We start from the raw sequence: 22692 nt of genomic DNA on the forward strand, positions 1-22692 counted from the left end.
AGGGTGCCATTCCGTTGCCTTCTAAGGTGCAGGCGGTGACAGACTTCCCTCGTCCAGCCTCTGATAAGGCACTGCAGGAGTTTTTGGGCACGATTCATTTCTACAACCGCTTTCTTCCGCGTGCCGCCCACCTTCTGCAGCCACGTTATGGGGCTTTGTGTGTGAAGAAAGGCTCCGATCCAGTTGACTGGACACCGGATCGTGTCCAGGCTTTTGAGAGTGCCAAGACTGCTCTTGCTGATGCAGCTCTTTTAGCCCATCCAGCAGCTTTAGCACCCATCTCTTTAACGACTGACGCGTCTGATATAGCGGTGGGGGCTGTGGTGGAAGAGCAGGTGGCTGGAGTTTGGCAGCCTCTTGCATTTTTCAGCCGCAAGTTACGTGATAGCGAACGCAAGTATAGTGTTTTCGACCATGAATTGTTGGTGTTATATTTGGCAACTCGTCATTTCCGTTTCCTTTTGGAGGGTCGTTCATTCACAGCTTATGTGGATCACAAACCGTTGGCCTTTGCGATGTCTAAGGTGATGGAGCCGTGGTCTGCTCGCCAGCAGCACCATTTGTTATCCATCTCCGAGTTTACGACCGATACTTGACATGTGGCTGGTAAGGCGGATTGTGTCGCTGATTGTCCGTCTTGAGTGCTTGTGCTCCGGTGCATCTGGGGGAATTTTTGCCTGTGAGTTCTGCGCCGCGACCCCGGTCAGACATCGGTCCATTTTCCTCCAGTGGTTTTTCGGCTCTGGGCCCCGTTCACCACGGTTTTCCACGGTCGTTTGTTCAGGCGGAGCTCAATTCGGCCCGCCTTGCGTCGTGCGACATGACGCTCACCGCTCGCCCTTCCAACCCCAATATGATGGCTGATGAGGTCATGTGTCCGGCCCAGGTTCCCCGTCGTGGTCGCCCTCCTTCAAGACCCCCTGTGTTTTCTCCTCCTCATGGAAAACTCTCAGGAAGGGAGGGGTAAGTGAGAGCAGGATAACCCCCCCCCCCCCCCCCACCCCTTCAAGGGCTGACTCCTGATGGCCCAGGCAGGTCCGGGTGGGTGTTGTTGAACTCTTGGATGAGGGAGGGGTCATGAATGTTACTTGCCGGGACCCATGAGCTCTCCTCTGGCCCATCTCCCTCCAAGTCCACAAGGAATTGGTGATCCCTCCCACAATGCTGGACTGCCAGGAGCTTGCGGACCGTATAAACTGTCTTGCCGCTGTCCAGTATCCGGGGGGGTAGGGGGTTTTGAGGCGAGGACTAGGGGACTCTTGGTGGTGGGTTTGATGTGGGAAACGTGGAAAAAGGGATGGATTCGGATGTTCCTGGGGAGTTGGAGGCGAACGGCCACGGGGTTGATTATTTTGGAAATGGGAAAAGGGCCAAGTAATTGTGGGGTTAACTTGCGTGATGGTCCCCAGAGTCGGAGGTTCCTTGAGGAAAGCCACACTCGCTGCCCTGGCCGGTAGGTTGGTGCCTGTGAGTGATGACAGTCAGCATAGATCTTATCAGACGCCGCCACTCAGAGAAGATGCTGGTGGGCTTGGATCCAGAATCTGCGGCACCTCTATACCAGGGCAGCCGCCGAGGGAATGTGAACCTCTTTCTCAAGGGCTGGGAAGAGTGGGGGCTGAAAACCATAAACACAATGAAAGGGTGAGAGTCCAGTAGATGCAGAGGGAAGAGAGCTGTGTGCATACTCCACCCAGATGATGTTTTTGGACCAGGAGGAGGGTTGTTGGTGGAACAGGAGACGAAGGCCAGTCTCCAGGACTTGGTTAAGACCAGGGGTCAGCAACCCGCGGTTCCGGAGCCACATGCGGCTCTTTCGTCCCTCCACTGCGGCTCCTTGAGCCTCTGTCCCACTACAGTTCATCCCGGAGAGGGACGTAAGGATGCAAAGCGCACCCCAGAGCGCAGTCCCGCTACAAAGAGTGGGGTAAAATGCAGGCAGGTCGTTTACGACGCAGCGATGTAACGTCATTACGCAGCAAAAATGGCATGAAGAACGTAGAATTGCGGCTGCAGGTCATGACAGCCGGAGCCGCAGCTCTACGGTTCAACTGGTATCTGAAGCTGGGAGCTTCCTCTTCCTTTCACAGTAAAACTGCTGCGCTGTGGAGCGCCGACAATTCCGGGAGGTTTATTGCAGACTTGTTGAGAGTGACGGAACATTCTAGTGAATTACACAACAACTAAAGGACACTGAAAGCCACACCACTCACACTCATGGTTCTAACAATCCAGATCTCCCACATATATCTTCTATTTTAATAATGTGTAGCAATAAAGGAGCTGAGAGCTGCAATGCATTATGGGAGTTTCTGTTTGTTGTGTTTTAAATGTAATTATTGGGGGTTATGTCAGGTTTGTAGTGTTGGTAATGATTGTGTTGTGTTGTGTTTTTGTTGCATAGTTCATGTAGTTAAGTTATTAGTTATAAGTTGTCAACCAGCAGTGAAGAAGGTTTTGTGTGTAGTGTCCTCCTGGCATGGTCTGCCTGTGAGAATGTCAAAATAAAATGTTTGCGGCTCTCTGGGTGTTGTGTTCAGTTGAAAACGGGACCAAATGGCTCTTTGAGCATTAAAGGTTGCCGACCCCTGGTTTAGACGCTCCGTCTCTCCATTAGACTGAGGGTGGTAGCCAGAGGAGAGACACGGGGAGGCTCCGATGAGAACACAGAACTCCTTCCAGAAATGGGAAGTAAACTGGGGTCCAATATCTGAAACCAGATCCTGAGGGAGACCGTGAAGACGGAAAACATGAAGGAGGACTAATTCAGCGGTCTCTTTGGCAGAGGGTAGTTTAGTGAAGGGAATTAAATGAGCCATGTTAGAAAAACAGTTAACTACAGTGAGGACGGTGGTTTTGCCATGGGATTTGAGAAGTCCAGTGACGAAATCCAAAGCGATGTGGGACCAGGGACGAGAAGGGACAGATAGAGGGAGGAGATTTCCTGCAATGGGTGAATTACCGGACTTGCAACAGGAGCATTCAGGACAGGCTGTGTTGAATAATTATCTTATGTTTCTTGTAACACCGTATTAAGTGTGTTGATATAACTGAACGTATTATGCATGATGATTGGACAAGTGTAATGTAATAACTCACAAATGTTTTTCACAAATGTTTTTTTAAAATGAAGAAACCATCTGGAGCAGAGGTAACCGTGTCCTCGGAAGAGCAGAGTGACCATGAAAAAGCATAGAGTGGACAGATAAGGGATACTATTAAGTTCAAAGAACAGGAACAGGTGCAAGAAAGGGCCCCCCCCCCTGCTAAGTTCGAGGACACCACTAAAAACGCAGAGTGGACATCATTAAAAAATGCAGAGTAAGCAGAAGAAGACAAAGCTGAGTCTCTTTTGAACATGCCGACGGACACTATGGTTATCTCCAGATGGTCAGAGGAAAGTCTCTTTGAAGGTGCCGACGGAAGCCCCGCTTATTTCTAGGTAGTCAGATAAAAAAGTGTGAAACACCTGGCAGATCAAAGGGGGTAGGACCCTCAGAATGTGTATATAAGGACTGAACCAAACGAACGATCTTTGTGTCTCTTGGTCGACCGGGGGCTCCGAGTTTTAGAAATAAAACTCTTTTTGCATCCAGATCTCGTCTCCCAGCCTGTTTTCTTTGTTTGTAGACTAGCTGAGTACCAGTATAGTTAGAGAATTATTAATTTGTGTTCGTGGAAGATTTCTGACATCGCAGTACTTGGCCCTGGACAGCACTCCATCAAAAAATCCACGACAGCTGCCACATACTCCCTGATGTCCACCCGCAGTTTGGGGCACCAAAAACGTTGTTGGACTGAGGCCAATGTCCAAGTGACCCCCGAGTAGACCGCCAACCAAGAAGCGTGAACCCATTGGAGGACCTGGGAATGGAGCTCTTGTGGATCGCCAACCGATAATATCCCAGATAACCATTTGTTTATACAAGTGGTTATCTGGGATATTATCGGTATAGGTATATAGGTACCTGCTGTCCCACGAGAGCGTCCAACACTCGTTGCTCCACTTCCCAAAGGACAGTTCCGATGATCTTGGCTGACGGGAGGACAGACTCAGGCTTGGCGGTGGACTTCCTCTCCTCATAGATGCGAGAGAGCACATCTGGTTTGACGTTCTTCTCTCCTGGTCTGAAGGTCAGAGAGAAGTTAAAGCGTGAAAAAAACTAACTCCAGCAGCATTTAACCTCTTCACTGTTCTCAGATATTCGAGATTTTTGTGGTCTGTCCACACGATGAAGGGTAGGGTAGAGCCCTAAAGCCAATGCCACCATTCCTCAAGGGCCAACTTGATGGCCAGCAGCTCTCTATCTTCCACTCAGTAGTTCCTCTCGGCCTCCGAAAGGCGACGAGAAAAGAATGCACATGGGTTGAAGACATTCACCACAAATTGCCTTTCGGGATGTGGTTGAACGAGAATGGGGGCTGAGGACAAAGATGTCTGGAGGTTCTTGAATGCCTGGTCAGCCTCAGGGGTCCATGAGGATGGGGAAACAGTGGAGGTGAGTCTGTGCAATTGGGCTGCAACCACACTGAAATCTTTAATAAACGTCCTGTCAAAATTGGCCAAGCCAAGGAAGCGCTGTAGTTGTTTGTGGTTCTCTGGAGTGGGCCATGAGGCCACAGCGCTGATCTTGGCAGGGTCCATCCGGATGTGTCCTGGGGAAATGATAAGACTGAGGAATGATGTTGAGGGAACATGAAACTCACATTTCTCAGCTTTAACAAATAGGTTGTTCTCCAGGAGGCGAGAGAGGACCAGTCTCATATGCTGGATGTGAGGCTCCTGATCTGGGGAAAACACAAGAATGTCATCCAGGTACACAAAAACAAAACAGTTGAGGAAGTCCCTGAGGACATTGTTAATTAAGGCCTGAAAGGTGGTACATGCGTTACACAGTCTAAAGGACATAACCAAATACTCATAGAAGAGGTATTGAAGGCTGTCTTCCACTAATCGCCCTCATGAATGTGAACCAAATGGTAAGCATTCCTGAGGTCAAGTTTGGAAAAACAGTTGGCGTCTTTTAGGAGCTCAAACGCAGATGTCATAAGTGACAGAGGATAGCAGTTCTTAACAGTTATGGCATTGAGGGCTCGATAGTCAATACAAGGTCTCAAAGACCCAACCTTCTTTGAAACGAAGAAAAACCCAGCTCCTGCGGGTGAAGAAGATGGCCTGATAATACCTGCTTCCAGGGAGGCCTTGATGTAGTCGTCCATTGCCTGCTGCTCCGGCTTTGACAGAGAGTAAAGACGGCCACGAGGAATTGGGGCACCAGGCTTCAGGTCGATGGCGCAGTCATAGGGCCTGTGTGGAGGCAGAGAGGGAGGCCAGCTCTTATAAAACACCTCCAAGAGATCGTGACGGCAGGCCAGGATCTTCTTGAGGTCCGGGTAAGGCGTGACAGAGCTGGTCGCCGGGTAAACAGTGGTGAGCTGGTTGGAGTTCTTAGAGGACAGATAGTTAGCACCGGTGCCCCCAGATCCTCACACGTCCCGTCACCCAATCAATACTTGGGTTGTGCTGTTGAAGCCAATGGAGACCCAGGACCACAGGGAATTGTGTTGACTTAAACAGGTGGAAGCTGGTGGACTGGGAATGACCATCGGGAAACCTCACCGATACTGGCTGAGAGGTCAGAGTAATCCGGGACAAGAGACTTCCATCCAGGGCATGAGGCTCAATGGGCGGATTGAGGGAGAATATCTTCAACTGGAGTCTCTCAGCCAGCTGCGAGTGCATGAGGTTAGCGTCAGCCCCGGAATTCACCAGTACTTCCACCTGTAGGGAGACACCAAGAGCCGAGAGAGTAACAGAGAACACAGGTTGCTGGGATTCTTTAAAATCTGAGATCGAGTGAAGTGACCTCGGCACACCATCTGAAGACTTGCCTCGCATCAGACAGTTGGTGAGGCGGTGCCCAGGTTGAGTGGAGTCTCTCACGCTCCTCAGGTGTTTGACATGTCTGGCCCAGTTGCATAGGTTCCTCTGTGCAGGAGGAGGATGCCAAGGCCGGATGAACAGAAGGTAGCTGAAGAGGGGGCAATGGTGGTTGTCCATGAACTGATGTCGGAGCTTGTGGATCTTTCCTCCTTGAGTCCTGAAGCGCACAGCCGAACACCGCTCCGTTTGGATTGCCAGTGCCACCAGCTCATGCAGACTGTCAGGTAACTCACGGGAGATCAAAAGAATCTTCAAACTAGGAGACAGTCCAAACAAGAAGGCATCAAACAACGCCTCAGGGTTCCGGCTGCTGTCAGCAGCAATGGCGTGGAAGGAGATGGCGTAATCAGCCAGGATCCCTGTTGCATCATCATGATGGAGTGAGCGGCCTCCCGGCCCGTGAGCGATTGCTGAAACAGGTCTGTGAGTGCCTTGAGGAAGGCGGCTGCGGTGGTGCATGTAGCTGCCCAGTTAGTCCACTCAGCCGCAGCCCATGTCGCTGCTTGTCCGCCCAGGTGGGAAATAATAAATGCCACCTTGACTCGTTCTGTCGGAAAAACAGCTGATTGCCTTTCACTGACTACTGTGTGAAAGTAACCGCACCTTCACTTAGTGATGCCATAATAATGCAACGGTGGCACAAGTTAGTGACATGCGCCATGGTGGGGAAAAAACTACAAGTTTCCAAAAATGGACGACAAAAAGCGCAATTGTGTTTTCGATGATTTCAAGTGGTTCCAGCAGATTATTGTGTCCTTTATCTGTGTCCTTTTTCCACCATTGTCATTTTCCGTAAACTTTTGGATGAGCAGGTCCCTTTAAAAGTTGTTGCCGCAAGGAATTCTGGGGCAGCATGGCTCACCTCCTTTGCGAAGCAACAAGCCACCTTTTCTTTGCTTCTTCAGAATTCGGACAGTACTTATGGCCGCTACACCAAACACTTACGGGGTTAAGGGAAAGTCAATAGATAAGGAGTTAGGAGGGACATTTCGGACATACCCATAGTATTTGTTGCCACACAGCAATGCTGGTGGTATTATTTCACAATACACTACTAACGTTACACAAACTTGAAATTAGTTTTGCAAATGTTGGCGCTACTAACGTTACTTACTTCTGTTCTCCGGTGTCATGAGTCACAATGGAATGCCTCTGCTTCAAATGCTCCCACATGGAAGTTATGTTGCTGTAATCTGCCAGCTCTGTCATGCAAAGATTGCAAATAACTATACCGTGACACTAATAGCTGTGTTTAAAGTATTCCCACACCTTTGATGTAGGGCGGCAGGTTGGGTTTTTTTCATGACATGTTGAGCTTGGGAGGACAGGCTGCTGAGCCTGAGAGGTGGTTGGAAAGGGAGTTTTGTCCTCCATGCTTGTTTGTTTGGGTCACTCAGGTGTGTGTGGCGAGTGGGCGTCGCAGCACGTCGACTTCTGCATTTAGCATTGGTGATTTTTTTGGAACAGAGTAGTTGATGTCATCGACGCTTTGCTACAGGCCTAGTTACCGCATCCATCGGCTCTTCTGAGTACTATAGTATTGTATGACCTTTATTTTGATGCACTCACAGCACTTTATCAGCACTTTATAATGTTCATCAGCACTTTATAATGTTCATCAGCACTTTAAGAAACACACGGCACTTTAAGATAAAGATATTTGCACATATATAAATGAATTTGCACACAATTGTTGTTTTAACTTATTTATTGAATGGTCTGTTGTGGATAGGTCCGGCCACCTGTGGAGAAACACAACAATGAATAGAGCAATGTGCAATATGTGTATTTAAGAATATCTTATTCTTTTAGTTGTTGATGTGTGCTGTGAATGTTTGAAGATGTGGTGTGTGAGGAGTTTCCACTTACCTTGTCTTGTGTTCAGGCTGGTGTCCCAGTAAAAGATTCCCCCTGGGACGGACACATTGAAGAAGGTTCCGGGCTGAACCAAGAGGAGGAGCAAGTGAGGGTGTTGCACATAGTTTTAGTAGGGTTTAGGATTGAATTTACTATTTAGGTGTTTGGTTTTTGATGTATTGGCTGATAGGAGTTTTGGTTCATTAAGTTATAGTTAGGGTTTTGGTTTGGAGGATTTTAACTTAGTTTTTAGACACTAATGTTAACTTTTATTACCTATGGAGTTTTAATGGTTTCACCCAGTTGAGGGAAGTGGATTTAAGGCGCCTTTTTACATCATTCTCTGTTCTGCTGCTGGAGAAGCCACACTCCTCAATCCTCCAATGCATTTGTAGCACGTTGTAAGTTTTTGTTTTGGGCACGTGTGAAAAATAAAAGAAAGAAAGATGTGGACCACCTGCAAAGCTGACTCATCCCTGATTTTACTCACTGCTCAAACCGCTCGCCAGCCATTCTGAGGCCATATCGGAGATCCGAGGTCTAACATTTGGTGTCAGAAGAACCCCTGCCTCAGTGAGTAAAAGAAGTGACACTTGGTGTCAGGAGTCCAGCCCGGCCTCAGCAAGTACAGGAGCGATATGACGTCCAGAGGAAGCAAGAAACCTGTGGAGCCAGATGAGGTGATTGCTGCAGCACCTGGCTCTAAGAATGCGACTGGGGGTCCCAAAGACAAAGTGGAGGAACTGGCAGCTCTGGTTAAAACCCTGATTGAGAACCAGGATGGTAGAGACAAACGGTTGGATAAAGAAATGTCTCTACAGGAGCAGCGCTGGAAGTCGATGCAGCAGCAGGTTCAGCAGATCCAGCAGCAGGTTCAGCAGTCTGAGCACTCAAAGCCACATGTGCACAGACGCAGTGGAAGCATGCAGCCGTCATTTGATGATGATTATGAAGATGGGCCAGACCCAGGTGGCAGTGGCAGCTACACCCACAGACCACGGAGGGAGCCCAATCTGCCTGTTTTGTCACCAGATGATGACATTGAACATTTCCTGGTTACGTTTGAGAGAATGGCCCAAGGTTGTCGGTGGCCAGAAGAAGAGTGAGCAGTCCGCCTGGTACCATTATTGACTGGAAAGGCACGCAGCGCATTCGTTCTGATGGACATTCGGGACTCAGATGACTACGACAAGGTGAAAGGAGCAATTCTGGCCAAATATGAAATAACAGAAGAAACCTATCGTCGTCGCTTCAGGTCACTCAAAATTGAGCCAGATGAGACGCCACGTGAGCTATACGTTCGGCTGATGGACTTGATAAACCGGTGGCTCCAGCCTGAAAAAGCAAGAAAAACTGGCATACTGGAGAAGATTATCCTGGAGCAGTTCTTCCGCATGGTCAGCCCAGAGCTCGAGGTATGGATCCGGGAGCGTGATCCTGGCAGTGCAGAAGAAGCAGCTCGTCTGGCAGAAACCTTCCTATCAGCACGGAAAGGGTCCAGAGCTGGCTACTTCGGACGGGAGCCCCGCTTCAACCAGCCAAGTAAGTCCTTTGGGGGTGATAGGTGTGGTTCTGTGCCTGGGGGTAACGTCAGCAAGCCATCTCCAGCTTATACGTCTCGCTCAGGACCAACTCAAAAATTCTCAAATAGGACACAGAACCAGAACGTTAGATGCTACAACTGTAACAACTTAGGCCATACACAGCAGTTTTGCCCAATTTTAAAAACTAAACCCTCTTTGGTGTGTTCGGTACCAAGGCCACCTGCAGTACCAACCAAAGAAGGGAGGGGGCACACAACATCAGTATTAGTGAATGGTCAAAAAGCCGAAGCCAGGTTAGACTCGGGTTGTTTTCAGTCTGTAGTTCGGTCTAGTTTGGTCCCAGAGGAGAGGTGGTCCAGAGACAAAACACCACTAATTTGTATACATGGGGAAGAGCATTCTTACCCAACAGCTGATGTGTATCTGACAGTAGGAGCACAAACATACCTGCTAAATGTAGCAGTAGCTGAAAACCTGCCATTTGAGGTTATTCTGGGCAATGATTTACCAACGTTAATTGGTCTGATGCTGCAGAGTAACCTAACAGAAAAAGAATCGATCAATGTAGGTCCTGCAAAACCCACAGTGGAACAGGCAAACTCTGTAAATGTCATTACCAGAGCTCAGAAGGCTAAAGCTATGCTTGAGGAGCTTCCATTTTGGGAGGAACAGATTGAGGCTCAGCCAGGGAAGCAGAGAAAGACAAAAAACCAGAAGAGACTTGAGAAGTTTGCTGGATCTCCTGAAAAGCAAAATGATTGGGTAAAACCACTCGGTCCAGTGGATTTTGACCTTCCTTTAGACATTGGGGCACTACAAAGACAAGATCCATCTTTGGAAGGTTGGTTTGATAAAGCGACCAATCAAGAGAAAACCAGATGTTTTGATGAGGCCAAGTACCAGATCAAAAATGGTATTTTGTATCAGATAACTGGAAAAACAGAAGCTCTTGCTTTACCTCACAAGTTTCGTCAGCAGGTTATGGAATTGGGGCACTCCATCCCCTGGGCGGGTCACATGGCCTTTCAAAAAACACTGCGCCGAATTGGCAGCCGTTTTGTATGGCCAGGCATGTACACACAGATTTTGAAATTTTGCAAATCTTGTGAAACATGTCAGTTAAGAGCAGGAAAAGGAGTTACTCAGGCCCCGTTACAACCTCTGCCCATAATAGGTACTCCATTTGAAAGGATTGGCATGGACATTGTTGGTCCACTTGAAAAAAGTTCAGCAGGAAATTGGTTCATTCTGGTGATTTGTGATTATGCCACCAGATACCCTGAAGCTTTTCCGCTCCGCTCAATAAAGGCAAACAAAGTAGCAAATTGTTTATTGCAGCTCTTTTCCAGAGTCGGGGTAGCAAAAGAAGTGCTAACAGATTGTGGTACCAATTTTATGTCCAAATTATTGAAGCAGGTCTACCAGTTGTTGGGGGTTATGGGCATCAGGACTACACCTTATCATCCACAAACGGACGGGCTGGTAGAACGCTATAACAAGACTCATAAACACATGCTTCGCAAGTTTGTCTCCAGCACAGGTGTTGACTGGGACCAGTGGCTACCATATCTCCTGTTCGCCTACCGGGAACTCCCACAGTCATCCACCGGCTTCTCCCCCTTTGAACTGTTGTATGGGCGACAGGTCCGGGGGCCATTGGACCTCCTGAAGGACTACTGGGAGCAGACGGAGAGCCAGGGTGATAACGGCATAGCCTACGTCGTCAAAATGAGGGAACGGCTGGAGGCTATGACTGAACTGGCACAGGAGAACCTGCAGGAGGCACAGAATCATCAGAAAACGTGGTATGATCAAAAGGCAAGAGAGAGAATCTTCAGCCCAGGACAAAAGGTGCTTTTGTTGTTGCCAACCAGTGACAACAAACTGCTTGCAAGATGGCATGGACCATATGAGGTTACGAAGCAGGTGGGGAAGGTGAATTATGAACTCTATAGGCCAGAGAGACAGAAAAAGCATCAGGTTTTTCATGTTAACCTGCTGAAAGAGTTTCATGAGCGCCAAGAGCCTGCACAGCAGTTGTTTGTCCGGGCAGTGCAGGACGAAGAAGTGTCAGAGAAATATTTCCCTACAGGTACAGAGGAAACTGTTCCTGTTGATCTCTCTCACCTCTCTCCCTCTCAGCAGGAAGCCATTCAGCCACTGCTTGATCCATCTCTTTTCAAGGAGACCCCGGGTTTTACTTCTCTGATCCAGCACAAAATCCGGCTAAAGAAGGATGCTCCAGTCCGCCAGAGGAGCTACAGGATCCCTGAGCGGTTGGTTCCAGTATTGCACAAAGAAATCATGCTCATGCTTGAACTGGGAGTGATTGAAGTGTCCAGTAGTGAGTGGTGCAGCCCCATTGTACTGGTACCCAAAAAGGATGGCTCTTTGCGTTTTTGCATTGATTTTAGGAACCTGAATGCCATTTCAAATGTCGACCCGTATCCAATGCCACGAATCGATGATTTGTTGGAGAGAGTGGGAGGAGCGACTTGCATCACCACTTTGGACCTCAGTAAGGGGTACTGGCAGCTAGCGCTGCCCCCTGAAGCAAAGGAGCTGACTGCATTCAAGACACCATTTGGTATGTACCAGTTCCGTGTAATGCTATTTGGCCTGCAGGGGGCACCAGCGACCTTCCAGCGCCTGATGGACCACATACTGCGGGACGTGTCTGAGTTCTCAGCTGCCTACTTAGACGACGTGGTCGTGTACAGCAACTCATGGGAACATCACCTACACCACCTCCAGGAGGTCTTGCAGAGGATCAGAGCAGCAGGTCTGACCATCAACCCCCAGAAGTGTTCAGTGGCCCATCGAGAAGTGCAGTACCTGGGTTTTACCATCGGCTTCGGGAAGATCAAGCCACACCACAAAAAGGAAGGTGAGAGGATTTATTGGACTGGTTGGTTGGTACAGGAAATTTATACCAAACTTCTCTGAAAAAACTGCTGTATTAACTGACTTGACCAAGAATGCAGCTCCAAACAAGGTTCGGTGGACAGAGGAGTGCGAGCGGACATTCAAAGATCTGAAAGAGATCATTTGTGCAGAGCCAGTTCTCCACAACCCTGACTTCAGCCAGCCCTTCATTCTTCAGACGGACGCCTCACAAAGTGGGCTCGGGGCCGTTTTGATCCAGGAGAAGGAGGGGGAGAGGAGACCAGTTGTTTTTCTCAGTCGGAGACTGTTGGACCGAGAAACCAGGTACTCAACAGTCGAAAAAGAGTGCTTGGCAGTAAAGTGGGCTGTTGACACTCTCAGGTACTACCTGCTTGGACGACACTTTCTATTGGAAACGGATCATCGTGCTCTCCAGTGGTTGCACAAGATGAAGGATGCCAACAACCGCATCACAGGATGGTACCTCTCCCTACAGCCATATGACTTCACAGTCCAGTACCGACCCGGGAAGTCGAATGTGGTAGCAGACTTTCTCTCCAGGAGCACGGAAGACGACGGCTTCGCCTTGGAGGGGGAGGGGGAAGTGTAACGAACAGGAAGCTCGTTCCTTTATTTTGATGCACTCACAGCACTTTATCAGCACTTTATAATGTTCATCAGCACTTTAAGAAGCACACAGCACTTTAAGATAAAGATATTTGCACATATATAAATGAATTTGCACACAATTGTTGTTTTAACTTATTTATTGAATGGTCTGTTGTGGATCGGTCCGGCCCCCTGTGGAGAAACACAACAATGAATAGAGCAATGTGCAATATGTGTATTTAAGAATATCTTATTCTTTTAGTTGTTGATGTGTGCTGTGAATGTTTGAAGATGTGGTGTGTGAGGAGTTTCCACTTACCTTGTCTTGTGTTCAGGCTGGTGTCCCAGTAAAAGATTCCCCCTGGGACGGACACGTTGAAGAAGGTTCCGGGCTGAACCAAGAGGAGGAGCAAGTGGGGGTGTTGCACATAGTTTTAGTAGGGTTTAGAACTTAATTTACTATTTAGGTGTTTGGTTTTAGAGGTATTGGTTGATAGGAGTTTTGGTTCATTAAGTTATAGTTAGGGTTTTGGTTTGGAGGATTTTAACTTAGTTTTTAGACACTAATGTTAACTTTTATTACCTATGGAGTTTTAATGGTTTCACCCAGTTGAGGGAAGTGGATTTAAGGCGCCTTTTTACATCATTCACTGTTCTGCTGCTGCAGAAGCCACACTCCTCAATCCTCCAATGCATTTGTAGCACGTTGTAAGTTTTTGTTTTGGGCACGTGTGAAAAATAAAAGAAAGAAAGATGTGGACCACCTGCAAAGCTGACTCCTCCCTGATTTTACTCACTGCTCAAACCGCTCGTCAGCCATTCTGAGGCCATATCGGAGATCCGAGGTCTAACAATGTCATACAATAAAGCCATACAAAAATGGCAAAGAGAGTGGGACACAGAAACTAGGGAGAGAAATGATTATGCTATTCAACGAAGTGTTAAAGGTGGGAACCCCAATTGGGTTAAAGGGCAGAGTTCTAAAGGTAATTTGATCCAGATTAAGATTAGGACACTCTGGTCTGGCTTGTGTGAATGTGGAAGTGGAGAGACTGTTGAGCACATTCTGATGAATATGTACAAGCATGAAAGAATCCGTCTCTTCAAAAGATTTGGGAAAATTTGCGTAACAACCTTTGCACAAGTTAGTGACGTCTGCCGCAGTGGGGAAAGAACAAGTTTCTTAAAATTGACTATTAAAAGCACATTTGGTAACTTACATGATCTGTATCCTTTTTCCGCCATTGTGATTTTCTGTAAACGCTCGAATGAACAGGTCTTTTTAAATGCTGTCGCCACAAGGAATTGTGGGGTAGCATGAACTTGCTTCCTTTGCAAAAGGATGCATCAGTGTCTCCTAGGCTAAAGGAGGTTCTAAAGGAAGCAATGAGCATCCTTTTCTGTGCTTATAGAGAATTCATACAGTCCTTATCATGGCTCCCCCTAAATTTGTCAAATTAGGCTTTCAGGGGAGCTCAGGTCCCTTTCAGGGGAGCCCAGCTCCCCTTAGCTCCCCCGTAATTCGAACTCTGAAGCCTTCTAACTCCTTTTCTTAACCCCGTGACGTCCTCCACGGGGTTAAGTGAAAGCCGATAGACAAGGAGAAAGGAGGGACATTTTGGACGTCCCCGAGGTGTCTCCCAGTTACGAGCCGATCTGTAGCCAAGTTCCTTTCACGTCTTATGCTGGCTGAGGGCTTCACTCTGCACGGGGGCTGATTTTCCCACAGCACACAGCAGGGCTGCGCATGCGCACAACGGACGGCGTGAGCTACAGGCGTGAATGAAAACGCACTGATTTGAAGCCTCAAAATGATGACATTTCTACCCAAACTGCTGCTGATCGCACTGTTGGCCTTCCCAGCGGCTATTCTTATCAAAGGTGAGTGTGCGACTCGTCTGGTCCCGACCGGAGACGGGGGAAGAACGGGCTTAAAGGGGCCGCGGAGCTTCGAAATGCTCGTGTTAGCATCGGAGCTAACTAGGCCGCCGTTTCTTAGACATGTGCTAACTGAACCCTTATTTAGACGCTACCTTCTACATACAAACAGCGTAAACGAGCCCCACCCGAAGCCCCCCCTCTTACTAACAAACGTCGACTCATATCCTATTTGCCACTGAAAAGAAGTTAACTTTAACACTTAATCCCCCTGATTACACTGACGTGTCCTTCCTATTAGTATGGATGCTAACTGTCAGTTAGCTGACACAAAACAAGCCCAAACTTTTCCCAAGTGAGATTTATAATCATAAACTCAGATGTTAACAGAAAGCGGAATACATTTTTAATGTTGGCTGGATGCTGCAGAAGTTTTCCTGCTGGCTTCAGCTCACACTATGAAATGTGTAGGTTTTTATTGTTAGCTTTGATCTAGCCATTTGTAGCACTGAGGGCTTGGGTTTAGGGGATAAAGAATTAAAGTTTAAAAATGATGTGGGCGTGTATTTTGTCATTTTATCTTAGGAGGCTTTAAGATGCTACCTGTGTAAATAGGGAAATGTAATTGTCTTGAACTCTTATAAGCTCACCGAATGGTATTTAAATGAACAGGTGGAGCAGTTTCCATACAAATTCATAGGAATGCGAATACTAATGTATTTGCTCCTTTAAAGGTTACTTTACTGATTACCGGTTTTTAAAAGTAACCTGGGTTATAATGATCTTTTTCAGTTACTTTCAGCAGCTCCCATTTTTCATGAGCTGAATTTCAAGATCTAAGACTTTTTTTTTTCATATATGCAAAAGACTTATTTCTCTCAATTATTGTTGACAGATTTGGCTAAATCTGTGTTGGTGAGCACTTCTCCTTTGCTGAGATAACCCATCCCTCCTAACAGGTGTGGCATAAAAAAGATGCTGATTCAACACCATGAGTATTTGTGTCAAATATATTGAAGGGAAAACCTCTTGACGTTTGTCACCTCGTTTTCGGGAGGGGGGGGGGGGGGGTCCTTACATTGTACAAGTGCACATTAGGGTGGCCACAATAAAAGGCTACTCGAAAATGTGCACTTTTGCTTGTAGGGGGTTGTCAGAAAACCAGTCAGTATGACTGGTCGGTGCCATTCTCCTTGGCGAGCTGGCGTTTCAAAAGGGTGACATCTGGCGGCAGAGCGACGCCACGCTGTACACAGGCTTCGCAAATGTTGCACGTTTCTGTTGCTTTGCGGCGTGTTGAACGTAAAATACAGCATTTTCCGCCATTTTCCATGAGATGGACTTGAAGATCTAAAATTCATTCCAGATGCACAATATTACCATTTCTCTCAAACATTGTTCACAAATGTGTCTAAATGTGTGACAGTGAGCACTTCTGCTTTGCTGAGATCATCCATCCCACCTCACAGGTGTGCCACATCAAGATGCTGGTCTGACATCATGATTAGTGCACAGGTGTGCCTGAGACTGTCACAATAAAACACCAAATACGTTATAGTTACTTAAACGAACATAACTGAACCAATACAAAGATGTATACAATATATGCAAGTATATAAAATAATAATTAAGATTTAATGTACTTCAGGGACCACATACAGTCCAGTTTCAACTTGAGTGGACCAGACTGGAAAATATTGCTATAATAACCTTTAAATTTACACTTCCAAGTTTTTCTTTGTTGTGGTCGCAATGTATGGAATGAAATTGTCTATATTTTTGTAACGTCAAACAGTTGGTATTTGCCACGGGATGAATTGGCCTCCGGCTAAATCTGGTACAATCCATCAAATGGCAACATTTATGTTAAATTGTACACGGTCCCTTTTAAATAAATCAATTAAATGATTACAATTCCAAAATAGTCTATTTTAAACCTCTGTGGCCGGCGGATGCACTGGTGCGTCCTAATCACATGACCATTTTAAAAGGCAGAAACATCACAGCACAGTGTCATCTGGTCCAGTGTTTCAATCCGTGTCGAAAGTGCAGATATAAAATGACAATCGTTTTAAAATGATGTTGATAGCCCAGATATGAGGAAAACTGTGTTTGTGTTTTTCCGCAACATTTTAGTGCGCATCACTCGCACGAAGACCGGTCAAGAGTGCTTCCAAAACGAAGGGAAAGGAGTGGAGTTGCAAAAAACCAATGCTTGTAATGTGACAGTATACCTCATTGGTTGAGAAGAAGAGCCCATGTCCAATCAAAAGTTTTCATAATTGGAGGTGTCATTTCATTTCGTTCACTGGTGAAAAAGTAAACAGAGAGACGGAGACAGCGAGAGTGAGTTGAGATTTATATCAGAGAAAAGGCGATTATTATTGTGGTTTGACCATGTAGTTGGTGTGTAGTTGGTGTGTAGTGAGTGAGATTAGAGTGTTTTTTAGTTTCGAGTGAACTCTTTTTTTTTTTTTCTATCAAAACAATGAGGCGCCTTATGAACGTCGATCAGGTGCTCCGACTTGTTTTGAAGAAGAAGAAGAGCACGTTGAGTTTGACAGTGAGTTTGAGAGTGATTCTGATGACGATGTTGAAGACCACAGCTTTGTTTTGGAAGAGGGGAGAGAGGTGTCCCCCCCCAGACCAGGACAGGTGTCCCCCAGACCAGGAGAGCTGGCCACATCCCTGTCCCCATCATTCCAGCTCCACTGCAACAGCCAAAGGCTAAAATGTAAATATTGCCTGCAGGACCACAACAACAGGAAAGACACTCCATGGAAATGCCATGTGTGATGTGTCCCTCTGTGTTGTGTTGGACACAATCTGTTTTTTTGAGTGGCACAAATACTTTTTCTTCAACTGACATATGCGTGACCTGTTGTAAATAGTTTTACAAAAATGCCCAAGGCATTGCTTCTATTTCACTGTAAATATCTCTATATAGCTGTTTTTTCAGTCCTGTTTTGATACATTTTTGAAATATATAGTTTAGATTTACTTCACAAGTAAACTAAATGATTCGTTCAGCATGTCTATGAATTTTATCATCAATAAATCTATATTTTTCCCCAACCGAATTTGTAGTTTTATGGTGTTTTTAGATCCACTGTGTTATTAAAGTATGCCAAACTGAAAACAATACTTCAGAGCTGCATTTATGAGGTTGTCCTGAACAAAATGACGCCAAACAAGGCAAAGTTTATGGATTTAATATTTGAGATATAAAGGAAAAATCAATTGTAGTGAAAAACGGCACAAAATGCTTCAGGCCCAGCAGGGTTGAATTCTGGTGCAGAATACAATGAAATGTCAAAAAAATAAGCTAGTATAAATCCTCTAGAACAGTGTTTATAAACCTTTTTTGAGCACACTTTTTTGTTTGGAAAACTCTGGAGGCACACCACCACCCGGAAATGTCAAAATGTGAAACTCTGTAGCCTATATTAACAATATAAAGTCATTTTCATCAGTGCTTTATCAGGAATCAAATAAATGCAGAAAAAAAGTATTTCCCAATTTCTTTTTTTATTTTTACTCACTCGGTGTGAAAGCTGGACCTGATGGATGAAGAGCTGAGATCCTGGTTCACATTCTTCCTTTTCAAAACTTCACCATCACTGTCACTGGCAAAGTACTGTGCTGCCATCTATTGGCCAAGAGTATTTATACGTGATTGCTCTGCTGTGAGAGCAAATGTTTTTTAGAAAAAAATATGAAATTGGATGCTTTCCCACGGCTCACCTGACTATATCTCGCGGAACACCAGTGTGCTGTGGCCCCGTGGTTGAAGAACACTGCTCTAGAAGCTCCTTGGTGGGGCCAGATTGGAGCCTCTTGGTTGGTTTTGGCCCACCAGCCTGATGTTCTCTGCTGTTGAGGGAAAGTCAAACTAACGGAGAGGAGCTTCACAGAGCAGCACTGTGCGGCAGGACGTGGTGATTATTCACGTCTCAAAACTAATCTGACATCACAACGTCCGAACGATATTTAAACAAACAACTCTGTTATCGGAATGGTATTGGCACGTATCCCAAATACATGTGTCGGGATCGGCTTGGACGGGAAAAACATGGATTGTTGCGTCCCTGGTTTGTTTTGCTGATGAACCAGAAGTCTGGCTTCATGATAAAGAAGTTCTGTGGTGGAAAATAGTGAGGGGGTCTTATAGTGGAGTGCCCCCTGCTGCCTCATGCAGACCTCAGCCTGCAGTCATAATGCCATACAAGACCTGGAAGTCAACTGAGTTACAATCATGTTACCATGAAAACACTGAAAATAACCACAATGGGAAAACTGCTTCTAAATGATGTATCTTGATGCAGTTGGCAGGAGCCCTGGACCAGAACGAGAACCTGGTTCTTTCTGGTGGAAAAGCTCCTCCTGAGGCCCTTGAGGGTGTGGAGGAGGAGGCATTCCCGGTGGTTTCCTCTCACTTGTTCTCCTTCAGGGCCGGAGGCGATGGCACAAGATCTGACCGAGGATGAGGAGGCCGAGGCCGTAGATGAAGACGTGGTGGAGGACGTGACGGCGGAGGATGATGATGACGAGGCCGAGGTGGAAGACGACGAGAATGTGGAGCTGGTGAGTGAGGAGAAGAAAGAGGCAACTGGAGTGTCCAGGAGCTGTGACGACATCACTTGTGTCCCAACAGACAGAGGAGAAAGATGATGAAGAGGAGGAGGCGCTGGTGGGAGAGATCAAGGCCTCGCCCAACGCAGACACCACCATCCTCTTTGTCAAAGGAGAAGGTGACATCTGATGCTCCTCTTCCTCCTCCTCCATACTGATCCTTCTCTTCATCCTCCTCCATACTGATCCTTCTCTTCATCCTCCTACTCGTCTTTCTCTTCGCCTCCATACTGATCCTCCTGCTCTCATTCCTCCTTCTCTGTACTGATCCTTCTGTTTTTCCTCAGACTTTCCTGCTAACAACATCGTAAAGTTTCTGCTGGGATTCACCAACAAAGGGTCTGAGAACTTTGTGGTCGAGTCTCTGGACGCTTCCTTCCGTTACCCTCAGGTAAGGTGTCGCCGTGCCCACCTGTCCCCTCCATTCTCACCCTTCCCCTCCATCCTTGCCTGTCCTCTCTCTCCTCACCCGTCCTCTCTCTCCTCACCTGTCCCCTCCCTCCTCACCCGTCCTCTCTCTCCTCACCCGTCCTCTCTCTCCTCACCCGTCCTCTCTCTCCTCACCCGTCCTCTCTCTCCTCACCCGTCCTCTCTCTCCTCACCCGTCCTCTCTCTCCTCACCTGTCCCCTCCCTCCTCACCCGTCCTCTCTCTCCTCACCCGTCCCCTCCCTCCTCACCCGTCCTCTCTCTCCTCACCCGTCCTCTCTCTCCTCACCCGTCCTCTCTCTCCTCACCCGTCCTCTCTCTCCTCACCCGTCCTCTCTCTCCTCACCCGTCCTCTCTCTCCTCACCCGTCCTCTCTCTCCTCACCCGTCCCCTCCCTCCTCACCTATCCTCTCCCTCCTCACCCATCCCCTCTGTCCTCTATGGCCTCACCTGTCCTCACCCGCCCACCCTGTCCTCTCCCTTATCACCGGGAGATGGTAATCTGTCCTCACCCGTCCCATCTGTCCTCACCTCCTCACCCATCCCTCCTGTCCTCTCCCATCTCCTCCATCCTCAGCTGTCCCCTCCCTCTTCACCTGTCCCCTCCCTCTTCACCTGTCCTCTCACTCTTCACCTGTCCTTACCCGTCCCCTTTGTCCACAGGATTACCAGTTCTACATCCAAAATTTCACGGCTCTGCAGCTGGGCACCGAGGTTCCTCCCAGCCGACAGGCCACATTCGAGTACTCCTTCATCCCCGCAGAGCCCATGGGAGGACGGCCATTTGGACTGGTCATCAACCTAAACTACAAGGACACCAATGTAACCGACGCCCACTTCTAGTCACTAGTTACCTTGTGGAGCAGTTGATCAAATTGACTAGTTCTTTACCAAATTGTACTTTAGCTACTTAGGATCTCTGGAAATGTTATTTGTTTGCATCTTGTTCATAGTTCATAACTTATGTTTCTGCTAATGCTAATTTTGAATGAGATGGCTGTTAGCATTCACGCTTAAATTTAGCATGAATTCCAATGCTAATAGCCGCTTCATATCATCAAGTTGTGCTGATACTTGCAGTTCAGATGACTGCTAATAGTCAACTCATATCTTTAGGTCACACTAATGCTCAGAGTTGGCATTAATGAATGCTAGTGCTAGCAGTCAGCTCCTTGTGTCGAAATGATCCTGCTGTTTTTCTGGTGCAGGGAAATAACTTTCAGGACGCCGTCTTCAACCAGACTGTCACCATCACTGAGAAAGAAGACGGATTGGATGGAGAGACGTATGCTTTCCGCTCATTTACATTTATTGTTCAAGCTGTTGGTTCTCTGCCCTTCATATTGCTCTCCTTCTCAGGATCTTCATGTACGTCTTCCTCTCTGGCCTCGGGCTGCTTGTCATCGTTGGCCTTCACCAGCTACTGGAGTCCAGAAAGGTTACAAAGATTCACTAAGAATGTGTTGGTCATGTCATGGATAAATGATGCTATACAGTGCTATGTAATACTACAAAATGCTAACTGATACTATGTAATGTTGCAAGATGCTACATAAAGCTACATGATGCTATGTGTGTTTAGAGGAGGCGTCCAGCTCCAAAAGTAGAAATGGGAACGTCGAGCCACAACGATGTTGATCTGAGCTGGATCCCACAGGAGACGCTGAACCAGATCAGTACGTACTCCTTACACCTCCTCACACACTTGGCAAACCTCCTGCACTTCCTGACACACCACCTCACACACCTCTTGGCACATCACCTCACACACCTCTTGACACATCACCTCACACACCTCTTGACATATCACCTCACACACCTCTTGACACATCACCTCACACACCTCCAGCACCTCAAAAACCACCTCACACCCCTCCAGCGCTTCCTCACACACCTCCTGCACCCCCCCCATAAACCACCTCACACACCTCCTGCACCCCCCCCATAAACCACCTCACACACCTCCTGCACCCCCCCCATAAACCACCTCACACACCTCCTGCACCCCCCCCATAAACCACCTCACACACCTCCTGCACCCCCCCATAAACCACCTCACACACCTCCTGCACCCCCCCCATAAACCACCTCACACACCTCCTGCACCCCCCCCATAAACCACCTCACACACCTCCTGCACCCCCCCATAAACCACCTCACACACCTCCTGCACCCCCCCATAAACCACCTCACACACCTCCTGCACCCCCCCCATAAACCACCTCACACACCTCCTGCACCCCCCCCATAAACCACCTCACACACCTCCTGCACCCCCCCATAAACCACCTCACACACCTCCTGCACCCCCCCCATAAACCACCTCACACACCTCCTGCACCCCCCCATAAACCACCTCACACACCTCCTGCACCCCCCCCATAAACCACCTCACACACCTCCTGCACCCCCCCCATAAACCACCTCACACCCCTCCAGCACCTCAAAAACCACCTCACACCCCTCCAGCGCTTCCTCACACACCTCCTGCACCCCCCCCATAAACCACCTCACACACCTCCTGCACCCCCCCCATAAACCACCTCACACACCTCCTGCACCCCCCCCATAAACCACCTCACACACCTCCTGCACCCCCCCCATAAACCACCTCACACACCTCCTGCACCCCCCCATAAACCACCTCACACACCTCCTGCACCCCCCCATAAACCACCTCACACACCTCCTGCACCCCCCCATAAACCACCTCACACACCTCCTGCACCCCCCCCATAAACCACCTCACACACCTCCTGCACCCCCCCCATAAACCACCTCACACACTTTCTGCTCCTCCTCATAAACCACCTCACACACCTCCTGCACCCCCCCCATAAACCACCTCACACACCTCCTGCACCCCCCCCATAAACCACCTCACACACCTCCTGCACCCCCCCCATAAACCACCT

The 22692-nt window shown here is 47.8% G+C and overlaps 1 protein-coding gene across 2 annotated transcripts in view; it reads left to right on the plus strand.

The window, feature by feature from the left end:
* Window positions 1-14597: 14597 nt before the first annotated feature.
* The window catches only part of ssr1 (signal sequence receptor, alpha), an 11925-nt gene continuing 3830 nt past the window's right edge, over window positions 14598-22692 (plus strand). For both annotated transcript variants that reach the window (XM_080515159.1, XM_080515160.1), the window contains exons 1-8: window positions 14598-14721; window positions 19169-19302; window positions 19373-19469; window positions 19638-19741; window positions 20441-20599; window positions 20986-21062; window positions 21137-21215; window positions 21360-21453. In XM_080515159.1, coding sequence (XP_080371285.1) covers window positions 14652-14721; window positions 19169-19302; window positions 19373-19469; window positions 19638-19741; window positions 20441-20599; window positions 20986-21062; window positions 21137-21215; window positions 21360-21453 — 814 coding nt within the window. In that variant the 5' untranslated portion in view covers window positions 14598-14651. The remainder of the gene's footprint in view (window positions 14722-19168; window positions 19303-19372; window positions 19470-19637; window positions 19742-20440; window positions 20600-20985; window positions 21063-21136; window positions 21216-21359; window positions 21454-22692) is intronic.

This window comes from Blennius ocellaris, assembly GCF_963422515.1.
Source record: "Blennius ocellaris genome assembly, chromosome: 19".
Lineage (NCBI taxonomy): Eukaryota > Metazoa > Chordata > Actinopteri > Blenniiformes > Blenniidae > Blennius > Blennius ocellaris.